Below are 12,699 nucleotides of genomic sequence, written 5' to 3' on the forward strand. Positions count from 1 at the left end.
TAATTGAGAAATGGAATATTATTTTCTGATATTCAGCAATTCACAATTCTTCTAATAGAATGTGTAAAAATGTGGCTTGACACAGAAAAATTGGTAAGTATCCAGTCATTTCTTCTTTTTCTCTGTCATTCCCATACTGTTTACTTAATTCCTCCTCCAACCCGACCAGTTAAGTCAATAAATAGATGATATATCTTGGATTAATGTAGGGCAGAACTTTAAGGAGGATATTTTTCTTCAGACTTGCCCAATTCCTTAACCATGAGAATGGTATGTAAATATTTGCTTTTCCAAGAATGAAATTTCACACTTTTTTCTATTCCTGTAGCAGTGAGTAGAAGTGTCATATTTATCAATGGACAGCCTGATGTCACATGTAGATAATTTTGAAATTTTCTTTTCAATTGTCAAATACAGTTATCTTAATGACAGCAGTTTGGCTGCAAAGATATAAATCATTCAGAATAAACTGTCATCACTACCAGAATAACAAAATTCTTCTAGTGGTAACAATGCCAGATATTTCCAACTGTTCTTCTCAATGTCCTCTCAACAATCCTTCAAACGTATAGCATTCCCTCTCTAATCTTTCTGATTAGATCACCCATCTCCACAGTTTGCATTCCCATAATGTAAGTGCCTGACATTAAGCTTTTTGATTGTAATGTAAGTGCTCAACATTAAGCTTTTATTTGCTGACAGATCCATTTCAAAGTCATCCATCTTAAATAAACATATGACAGCTGTATGACACAGTTCCTAGTAAAACACCTAGATAAAACAGGCTACCCCTAATCATGGAGTTCCCTCCTTTAGAAATCCCTGTGTAACTTATATAACTGACCACTTGGATGATCCAGCTTTCCCCCTCCTGCACCCTAATTCTCAAGCCTAGGCTTTAAATTTGTCAATGGAGAGTGAACCTGTGAAACCCTAACACACCTTACCCTTGACCCCAATAAAAGCAAAGCCCCAGCTCTGTGCTTTCTATCTCTCTATACTCAGGACCTTACTGAATGGCCCTGGTACATACCATGGACCCTGCAGGACTTGTGAGCAATAAAGGTCCCCTGATAATTGTTGTATTTTCAAGGTCCCCTGATAATTGTTGCTGTGGTATACTTTGCAACCAGAATAAGAACCCCAAAGGAAAGTCCAGCTGCAACACTAGCTCTGGTTGGGGAAATATCTTTGGGGGCTCACAGGACCAAGTGAGTACCCAAGGGCATTCCTAGCCAAGAGCGTCACTATCAACAGGCTAAGACCCACACAGAACAACTTGCCCAAACTATCTGTGTCTATGTCTGTCTACATGTATATCATCTATATCCATAGCTAATTACTGCACACAGCCAGGAACACAAACACACAAATATCTGAATCAGGCAAGGAAGCTTGAACAGGAATCATCTTTTCCAATATTTCATTGCATAGTGAAAGAACTTGAGAAAACTGAGGTTCTTGAAATTGAGTTTGTTCAGGACCCCATCTCCGGTCTCTTGATGCCCTTGGTTCAGTATTATTTTTGACTTTTTCAAACATTCCTCATTTTGTCTTGTACACAGGGCATTTCCAGAGAACAGACACAAGTTTATATACTTTCTTTATGCTGCTTTGATCTTTAACATGACATTAAGCAATGTCTCCTAAATCTGCATTAACTGTATTACATGGAGCATTTCAAATAATTATATCTCCTATAATTAAAACAAACGAAAACATCCCTTCCTTTTAAGTCTCTGAAAAGCACCATTAAATGCCAGCAAATATTATCACTTTATATCAAATAAAAGACACATATTAAGGGAGATTATTCTCTCATTTTCTACTAAATTATTGGGTCACTTTTGGAAATGTTTTATATAGACACGATATTAGAAATGTATGCAAGTAATCAATCCATTTTAATGTTTCCCTTAATTTTACAACATCTCTAGAAACTACAAATCCCAAAAAGGAAAAGAGGAAATAATTGAAATCGATAAGAAGGCTTATGGACATGCAAAGTTATTAGTAAAATACAAGGGTTTTAATTAAAGATGTTGGCTTTTTACAAAGGCTCGCTGTTATCCTGATTGATCGATGCTGCTGGCTCAGCTCTTTCTCTTTTCCCCATTAGCTCCCACTTGCTTTTCTCTGACCTAATTGGATATTTACCACATCTGAACTACCTTTTTAAACATTTGTTCCACAAAGGTTGTAAATACAACTACACTTTAGACAAACTGTAAGTGTATGCACGTATGTGAGTATAATTCGTTTATTATTTTCATAATTTGTCATTTTGATTTTACAAGCAACGGATTTTTGTAAATTTTGTGAAAAAACTGACAACTGACTTTTCAGTTATTACAATTTTTTGCTGAAATTTTGAGGAACAAAAATACATAAGTATTTTCTTATATTTTAATATTCTCTTCAATAAATTTCAGACATATTTTAAAATAAAAAAGATATCTATTGACATCATATATATCTACATGTATGTATTTCTGAAGTTTGCACTAAAAGTCAATAGAATCCATAAGAGAGGCCAAGTTATTTTTTTCTTTTATTAAACTCAAAGTTTTTGTGTACTGCAGCTACTGAAAGTAATTTTTTTTTGTGCACAATATAACAAATTACTGAGGAAAATGCCAAATCATTTTTAAAAATTTCTAGCATATTCTACAATGTCTGTACAGAAACATTAAATGACAAAGTGCTTTTTTGGAATAAGTTTTTTCTTTGCCAACATAGTAGTACCCTCCATTTATATTTATCCAAAACAAAACAAATACATAGCTTGAGCTAATTTCATGGACATTCTATTTTTAATTTGAAACAAAGGATTGGGAGATAATCTAGCTATGGAGGATATTGTAAAAGTAAGGGGTGAATTCCACCAGAAGTTTTCTTTTTCTTTTTCTTTTTTCCACCAGAAGTTTTCATTTGGTTAAAATAATGCCTTAGCTTTAATTGATTGAATGGACATTTCCACAGACAGCAGTATATTTGTTCATTCCAGTAGTTGAGACATACATTCCTTAATAATTTTTGTGGCATGTAATTTTGGTTTGGAAGACCATTTTTTTTTTTTGGCCTATTGTCAAATGCCCTTACCTTTTTTCACTTTGTTTCTAAGCCAGAAATGTTACCTGTAGAGGAACTGAGAAGACTAACGAGCACATGGAGCCTAGCAAATTTTAGTTAAAGAATCATCTTGTAACTCCTTTAATACAAAATTTGTGCAAAGGTTGGGAGAATCCAGCTGTAGTATTTGGATATATGTTTTTCTCCCTCCTTACTCAAAACACAGTGCCTAACTGAGATGGCACCAGGTCTAGAAGGGTAAAGGAATGTGTAAAATGAGCAACACCCTGCCTGATAATAGGAGGCTGGAGACAGCTGGCCTGATACTGTGCTGAAAGATAAAAAAGGACACGCAGTATCTATTTTAAATGAGATAAGTGTGCTTCATATATCTTGCAGGGACAGAGATAACTTTGTTCCTTTAATCATTATTATTTATTTCTTAAAGCTCAGTCTCTCTCCTACCTAAACTTACAGAGCTCAGACTTTGGACGCAGTTCTTATGAATAGAGAGAGTTGTCATTCTTACCAGTAAGCTTGCTAAATAATACTTCTATAAGCTTCAGACTTCACACAGCAGATAAGTTTGTCTCCCCTGACATGACTACATTAATCCACTGAATCAATTTACTTAAGCTGTGCCGTGGAGCAATGCAGCCACGATTTAACTGAGCTTAAAAGTACTTTCAAGTTTGAGGCTCCGCTCCGCACACAACCCAGCTCTTGGGGTCCTGTCCAAAGTTCTATTTTGATCCAAAATGGACTCACTTTTGCTAAGCCCCACCAACCCTTAATACCAGGAGTGGAATTTTAAACCAATCAGTCTACAATTTCCTGGTCCGAACTAGTGAGGAAATCTTCCTGATAACCGCCCCCCCCTGTCTTCCCCCAAGGGAAGGGAAGCTTGCCTGAAATAATCCACTCTTTAATTCCCCTGTCCCACCCTCCTTCAGCCTATAAAGTCCTTCCATTTTGTACAGCTCCTCAGACTTCCCTTCTGTTTGCTCAGTGGAATGCTGCTTGATTCGAGGAGCATTGAATAAAGCCAATTAGATCTTTAAATTTACTCAGTTGATTTTTTTTTTTTTTTTAACAGCATCTATGTCAGAGATATTCCTGTTAGGTTTACAGGGTCAGTTCCCACATTAACATGACAAAGGATTCAAGGAGAATGAATTCAAGTGACTTTAGAAAGTCAGATTCACCAGTAAAACGGTAAGAATGAAACACTTGGCTAGATTCTTACAAGCAAAAGGTACTTACTTTAATATTAATAAAATTCTTTAGGTTGTCTAAGGATTTGTTCCTAAGGAATTTGTTTAGAAAAAAATGTTTTATTTTTTAGAAAAAAAGAAGTTTAAAAAAATGGCTGCTGGCTCTGGAGTTGATAGTCTGAATGCTATTCAATGCAATAGGGGAAAAATGACACACGTAAGTTATTCAACATGCAATCAAAGCTCACAGTGGCACCCAACCCAGGACACAAAGTTAGTGCAAAGTGTTACTAAATTCTACTTAAAATGTACACAATTCTACTGAATATCTAGAGGTATGCAGAGTGAGCTATTGTCCATAGTAAGCTCTACACTCTCCATTTCACTGGATTTATTAAAAACAAACAAAAAAAACCTTCTTCCTCATTTCCTTCTTTTTAAAACCCCTGCCTCCTGCAGGCCTCCCCTCAAGCTTACCATTGTTGTAACTCAGCATTTTTGTTTTTGCCATTTCTCTATTCAGAGATGTTTTCATTCTGATTTCCACTCTGCTTCATTTCACCTTAACAAGGCATTCATTATCAGAGACTTGTTCTCTCAGAGCCTGAGTCTTTTGTCTTCACCAAGACTTCTTGCCATTTAGTGACACAGGGGACAATTCCTGGCACATTTGTTGTTTTAGGAGAGACACCTGTGGGGAGGTGCCAGCACTGATGCGGTGTGGTGAGTGAAATGTATTCTTCAGTTGCCTTATCTGACTCGCAGGGTTTTTTAATACTTTTACCTTCTTTCCCTAATGTATGGTAAGTCTCAGAAATAATTATCCCCAGAAGACGGGGAAATATTTGGCAAATCATGAAGTTGAATATCTTCAGAGAAGCCCTCACTGAAGTGAATTTATTTCAGTTAAGGGAAAAAAGTCATTTCTAAACAATTTAAGACTACATCTTTTAGATCCTAAAATGTACTTCTGCATGGCCAATCAACAAAAACAGAATATTATCAAAAAACTTGCAGAGTCTTGGGGTGCCCTGCTGGCTCAGTTGGTTAAGTTTTTATCTTTTATCTTTTATCATGATCTCAGGGTCCTGGGATGGAGCCCAGCATGAGGCTCGCTGGGGGAGAGAAAGCTTGCTTTTCCCTCTTCTCCTCACTGCTTGCACATGCTCTCTCTCTCTCTCTCTCTTTCCCTCAAGTAAATAAAAAATAAAAATAAAAAAAATCTTAAAAAAATAAAAATTTGTACAGCCTGGATTTTCTGATTTTTAAAAAGCTCAGTCAGGGTTCAGAGGAAGGTATTCCTCAAAGCTCAGTCAGGGTTCAGAGGAAAGTATGCCTCAAGTGGGCCTAAGGTTAAGTAACTGAAAGGCTAGAAGTCTAAAGGAAGCCTGAAAAATGTTACATTCTTAAAAAATTTTGATCACATATGATCATTTTCAGAATTTAGAATCTCTACAGAATCTCTTACAAAGTCTAATTCCCACCCCCACTCACCTAAAAAAAAAAGAAAAAACAAACATATTTCTAAAATTCAGGTCTTACAATAAGTATGTCTTTGAATAGTTCCAAAATACATTTTGCCTCAGAATGGTGGGTTCTTTAAATATGGATAAGTAATTTACCTTTCAAATAGCTCAAACTGGGAGAGAGAGAACAGGAGTGAATGTCGAGGGCAAGTAGCCTCCTCTTCACTCTTAGGGTTTTTGCCTTTTTAATTCCTCAGCCATGATATCAGTAGTCTTCACAAGGTGAAACTAGCCCACACGAATTTCACTTCCACATGTATTCATTCATATTTAAGATGGATTATATTTTCTAACACTATTCTCCTTCAACTTATTAAAATATTAGCTATTATTTATTAGGTCCTTATCTATGCTAAAATATAGCTAAGCATTTCAACTCCATTACTACAGTGAATTTGATTCCAAAGCAACAACCTTTGGGGTAAGTGTAATTATCTCCATTTTTAGATTTGGTCACTGAGATTTAGAAAGATTAAGTCGCTTTCCCATGACAGAAAATGGAAAAGACTGGGATTTGTATCATCTGGTTGATTTCAAATTCAATGTCCTTGTCCATTAAGCTTGCTGTGCAAAATAGTATACAGGAAACCATTCTATCTTTGGACTCAGGACACTCAGGTTGAAATCCCAGGTATTAGCTGTGTAAATTTAACACCTGATCACTTCCTCAGGGTACATTTCCCCAATTGTAAGATGATGTAAGGATAACTGTCTTCTTTAATTCACAGGAATACGGTGACAGTAAATTTTAAGAGGGAATCTTTTAATGAATTATAAAAGATCCTTGCAAATAAATACTATTCCAAAGTTTGTATTTGCACATATCAGATACATGTAAATGCTTTTGTCGAATTTGATTTTGATAGAGTCTGTGGTGGAGGCACAGAGACCATTAAGCTGATTTTAGGTCATTATAGTAAGCCTGATTTCTATGCTGAAAAAGTAGGTGAGGGACCCTGGGTGGCTCAGTGGTTGAGCGTCTGCCTTTGGCTCAGGGTGTGATCCCCATCTGGGGATCAAGTTCTACATTGGGCTCCCTGCAGGAAGCCTACTTCTCTCTCATGAATAAATAAATAAATCTTAAAAAAAAAAAAGTAGGTGAATTAAATGACTTCATGCTGATGATCTGATACTGCTTGATGATTTTCTTAGTCAAGACTGCCTCCCACCCTCACTTGGTGGCAAGTAAAAAACTCATTTAATAGTGCTAGAAGAACATTGTGTTTCTTAAGGCACCTAAGGATAGACGCGTAGAAGGCCTTCATGAAGGCCAGAGAATCAGTAGGTAAGAATTGTTACTCTCTTTGTGTCTCTGATTTTTGTTTGCCTCTGCGTGACTGATTTATTTAACAGGTTCAAAATGGAAACTTCCACTAGGTGTAATATCTCCTCAAGTTCAGATTTCTAATGTAGTATAACCAGAATTTCTGGATCCCAAGTCCTAATTCTCTGGGAGAGAGTTTCATTGGCCCAGCATTGGTCAATATTTACTCTTATTATAAGATTTTTCATTCTCAACCTTCAGTACTTTTAAAATTTCATTCTGAATAATTATTCTTTGTCTGGGTAGGGGTGGAGTGAGGTTCTTCTATGCACTGCAGGATGTTTGGCAGCATCTCTGGCTTCTACCTACCAGATGCCAATAGATGCTCCCCAAGCCTGATTCAGTATTGGAACACCAAATATATTCAGACGAACAAATGTCCCCTGGAGGCAAAGTCACTTCTGTTTGAGAAATACTGTCCTATGACTAAGGTTAGAGCATCACACAAAACAAACATGGGTGCAATGACTCACCCCTCTAGAAGGGGGTAGTTCTCAGAGGAAGACAGGTGTCTGCTTGGCAATTACCTAAAAGTTGTCTACTATAAGAATAAGAGAAGTTGTTGAAAATTATGACTTTTTATTAACTTTTGTATTTTTTTTACTAATATAACCAAATCTCTTAAAATTAATTAAAAATTACTGCATTTTGAATGCTGTATGAATTGAAGACATCTTTAATTTTCAAAGTTGGAGAACACTCATGTGTGCTGTTTTCACATTCTATCTTTTAATAGAGTGATTTCCAAGACTTTGGCTCCCTGTCAATTAGAGAATGATCATTCAGCACTAAAACACTCCTCCTACTACTACAAAGAAAGAGAATAAAAATTACATTTTTTTATTCTACAAAAACACATATAAAATACAGCAAGTATTACATTAATTAAAATAGTTTTATTTAATTTCATTCATTAATAGTATTATTAAAAGTGCTACACAGGACTTCTTGTCCAGAAATAATGGCATGAACCTGCCTTTCCCTGTCCTTCCTTACTAAGAGCAGCATACTGTGGAAATAATGCAAAGGGTAACAATGCAAAGGAGAACTCTGAAAGATGTTGAGACAAAGGCAAACTGGTCTGGGACCCTGAACTGGAGGAACACAGTAGTAGGTGTCTTACGTCCCTCTACCCAACAGAAGAAAGGAGTCTAAACTAACATTTCCTAAAGGTAAGGTGGCAACAGAAAACAGCCCAGGTAGGCTTGTACATTCCCCAGATCGAACAGGTGGGCCTCAAGGGTGCCAGGTGGGCTTGGTGGGCCTGAGAGTCCTCTCCCCCTGCAGCAGACCAGGGGTGGGTGGGTGGACCCACTAGAGGGTCCCAGACACAACAGAAGCAGCCAGGCTGAGAAGTGTCCTTGGTTCCTTTGTAAAAATAAGTAAGTAATTGAGTGAGTAAAAATTCATTTTTAAATTTGACAACTCAGGAGTTTTCTTGCCAGGAGAGGACCTGTGGACCTCTGCACACTTTAACAATTTCCATGGTTACCTGCCACTTCATCACAGAGTATTAGAACTATTCTTCTACGTTAGAAATCTTGACTTTCTTAAGTAAGGCCACATCAATGTTATTTTAGCATAGTGTGGAACTCAATGTCGACTACTTTGCTGTGAAAACCTTGTCTACTACTATTGTAGTGAACCTATTTCATATATTAATCTAATCTTTACAATCCTTTAAAATTCTTGCCAAAACATAGGTCCCCTAAAACAGTATTTCTGTCAAATAAGTTAAGTCTACACCGAGATACTATGTTTCATCTAACTTTTTAAACTTTTTTTTTTTAAGGTTTTATTTATTTATTCATGAGAGACACAGAGAGAGAGAGAGAGGCAGAGACACAGGCAGAGGGAGAAGCAGGCCCCATGCAGGGAGCCTGATGTGGGACTCGATCCCGGGTCTCCAGGATCACGGCCTGGGCCGAAGGCAGGCTCTCAATTACCATTTCTAGGAATTAACACTACAAGCAAATTCATGCACATAAGCATGGAGGAAAAAAAATCGAGGTGCTTTAAAGCATGCTAACATTTGAGTGAAAAATGGGATAAAACATACACATATTTCCTACTGTATGCATAAATTGTCTCTGGAAAAAGACAAAGAAGTAGCCAGTAACATTTGTTGCCTAGGGGTGGCTGAAGGACAGAAGCAAAACAAAAGTAGGAAGACATTTTTACTTCAAGTACTTTCTATTTTATGAATGTTGGACATGAAAATGTCCATGAATTATTATTATTTTTTAAAGAAATCATTTATCAATGAGAGAATATATATATGTACTATAATCTATAGTGAATATATATATTTGCTATACCTTGTTTCTATGGTGGCTCGCAGTAATTATTTTTGTGTTTCTTTATTGGAATGGAATCTAACAAATATGAACTGAGACAAATTAGAAATATCTGGACTTCCATTCAACAGTATAATAAGTTTCCACAATATCTAATATTTGTGTATTCATACTTTCAATAACATTCTCTGTGTCTTCTATGCTAATAAAGGAATACATTTTAAATTGCAACCACACTGTTTTCCATATATTATTCCAGCCATTGTTATTGCAGCAGAAAGAAAAATCTTTACCATTTACATAGAGCATTTTGTTTTTCTTTTTTAAAGAAACCATTTATCCTTAAGATAGTGAAAGTTCAGTGCTGATTTAAATATGGCTTTAAGAATGCTGAAAAAAATAGATACTTCTCTTTGTACTTAAAATACTTTTTTTTTTTTTTTTTTACTTTTTTAAATGTCTTAGCAGTGATGATAGCTTATAGCTACTTTAATGACTAGTGCAAGAAAGAAATATAGGCAAGGGCAAGATAAATTCACTTTAGTAGTGAATCTATACTCATAATTCATATAGTTAATATTTCTGTGCCTAGAACATAGTGGGGACATGGTACTGTTTGTTTTTCCTTCCTTTTTTTCTTTTTCTAATAGATAAATGGTGTTATAACTACTGGGGGAAAGTACTGAGATATTCAGTTAATGTGGAATGGAGTTACCATTTTGTATACATTTGGATTTCCTACTTTCTCTGATATACAGACTCTTAAATCATAGATAATATCAGCACATCTGTGTTGTTGATAGTATTAACTTGGAAACCACAAAGGAATATAAGAAACAATTATATCCTATGCTTCATTTGAAAGCAACAAAATTGGACGGTTTACTTTACTTGAATAGTAGCAAGTCTACCACAAAGAAGCAGAAGCTCATTTTCATGTTTCTGATGACCCAAAAGTGTGAAAAACATGAGTTATTAAAATTCCTTGACCATTTCAAGCCTATGCCTTCTTAGTGTTGAACACTTACAGGTCTGGCAATGATTTTCTGTGGGTCCCCAGCATCGGCCAGTACAGGACTTATGACAACGTCCACCTGTAGAACAGGAAAAAGCACAGGCACATTATAATCTTTCGCTCTTTGACTAGGGATAACCCTTCAAAGAAAATACTCTTGTTCCTTTATGAGGATTTTTATGTTATACTGTAGTGGAAACATAGCTCATAAAGTGCCCACTTAGGTAGCAAAACCCGAATGTCAAATGCACGGGAAGCTGAAATACAATCTGCTGATACTCAAAATCCTCTCATCATTTTATAAGAATTTCAAGCACTTAGGGGCACCTGGGTGGCTCAGTTGGTTAAGCGTCCAACTCTTGACTTGGCTCAGGTCATGATCTCGGGGTTATGACATCGAGCCCCGGAGCCGTAAGTAGAGCTGATGTTGTAGCGCTCCACGCTCAGTGGGGAGTCTGCTTGAAATCCCTCTTTCTTCCTCTGCCCACCTGCTCCCCATCCCTTTACACTTCTGCCCCCCATGCTTGTGCTTTCTTTCTTTCTCAAATAAATAAATCTTTTTAAAAAGTTTCAAGCATTTAAAATATGAACCTTTTACAAAGCTTGAGATACCCTCTTTTAAAATTTTTGTTGGTACTACTTTCTTTTTCAAATACAAGCCTTTATTTCCTGTAGCAGTTTCTTCTTCTTAAGGACTAGGCTACTCTAGGTATTTGCCTCAGCAAATATACTCTTGTCCTACAGAGAAATTCTCCTAAGGACTAAGCAAAAGAGTATTAGCTAGAAGAAATCATGTATAATGACTTTCTCAGAAGTTTGCTTCTGAATTTCCTAAGTTCACTCTAAGTATTTGTGGGTATAAGAGCATAGAAGGGCTTATTTTTTTTAATAATAAATTTATTTTTTATTGGTGTTCAATTTGCCAACGTATAGAATAACACCCAGTGTTCATCCCGTCAAGTGCCCCCCCCTCAGTGCCCGCCACCCAGTCACCCTCACCCCCCGCCCACCTCCCCTTCCACCACCCCTAGGTCGTTTCCCAGAGTTAGGAGTCTTCCATGTTCTGTCCCCCTTTCTGATGTTTCCCACTTATTTTTTCTCCTTTTCCCTTTATTCCCTTTCACTATTATTTATATTTCCCAAATGAATGAGACCATATAATGTTTGTCCTTCTCCAATTGACTTATTTTACTCAGCATAATACCCTCCAGTTCCATCACACTGAAGCAAATGGTGGGCATTTGTCGTTTCTAATGGCTGAGTAAGAAGGGCTTATTTTTAGAATAAAATGTATATATGAAAATCTATTAAAAACTAAAGCTTTTCTATAACATAGTTCTTATTAAACCTTCTCTATTAATTTTCTAATATTAATTGTGAGTTAGAATAGAATAATTAGAATTGTAATTCTAATTAAACTTAGAAATATAATTTCTAATATTAATTATATGCCTATACAAGATGTTTATTCTAATGTTATAATCTAAATTGTAAAAATTATGCAACAGGGTGATATCAAATGTTTCCTTCTCTCCTTGACTCATAGGTTTTAACTCTTCAACTTGAAAAATGTTACAACTTGAGCAGCCTTCCCCCCCACCCCCATTCTCTCTCTCTCCTTAAGAGACCACCTGAGTGAATTTGTTATGTTCAATGCTTTCACCGTTAAGGAGCAAATTCACAGGCACACTTTCTCAGGCTGAACCTCAGACCATCCAAATGGTCCACGCTTCTGCAAGCGAACAGTACAATTTCCAAGTCACTATAACACTTAGGAGGCTCAATTCCAGTCACCTTCTTAAAAGTATCAGGATCCTTGCCACAACAGAGTTTATTTAAAGCAATTCTGTTTGTGAAGCACTGTTGCTGACATCACCAGCGTATAATATCCTGTCACTCTGCCATCTGTTTATTTAGATCCAAACACATTATAACTACATAATGCAAGCTCATTCTAGCTGACAGGAAAAGGACTCCATCTGGCCTGAACAATATAACTTTAATCAGTGATAATGATAATTATTATTAAAAAACCTACTGGAGCTCTTTTGTACAATGCTAATAAATCTAATTTGATTTATACCAGCGGAAATTAGAAAGGGCTGTGAGACAAAATGGGAGGCAGTGAAAACTTTGAGTATAAACTTTTTATGAGAAAGTAGCTAAGGTTAATATATTTCTTTAGATGCATTAAAATCTTTTAAATCGACCCATTAAGTGGTCTGTTAATTAAAGATATCTGAAGCAGAAG

General features: G+C 36.2%; 1 protein-coding gene across 1 annotated transcript in view; it reads right to left on the reverse strand.

Annotated features, from left to right (window-relative positions):
• The window catches only part of ERBB4 (erb-b2 receptor tyrosine kinase 4), a 1,090,474-nt gene that overhangs the window by 319,915 nt on the left and 757,860 nt on the right, over positions 1–12,699 (reverse strand). The window contains exon 5 of the mRNA XM_055345632.1: positions 10,462–10,527. Coding sequence (XP_055201607.1) covers positions 10,462–10,527 — 66 coding nt within the window. The remainder of the gene's footprint in view (positions 1–10,461; positions 10,528–12,699) is intronic.

Source organism: Nyctereutes procyonoides, unplaced genomic scaffold (genome assembly GCF_905146905.1).
Source record: "Nyctereutes procyonoides isolate TBG_1078 unplaced genomic scaffold, NYPRO_anot_genome, whole genome shotgun sequence".
Lineage (NCBI taxonomy): Eukaryota > Metazoa > Chordata > Mammalia > Carnivora > Canidae > Nyctereutes > Nyctereutes procyonoides.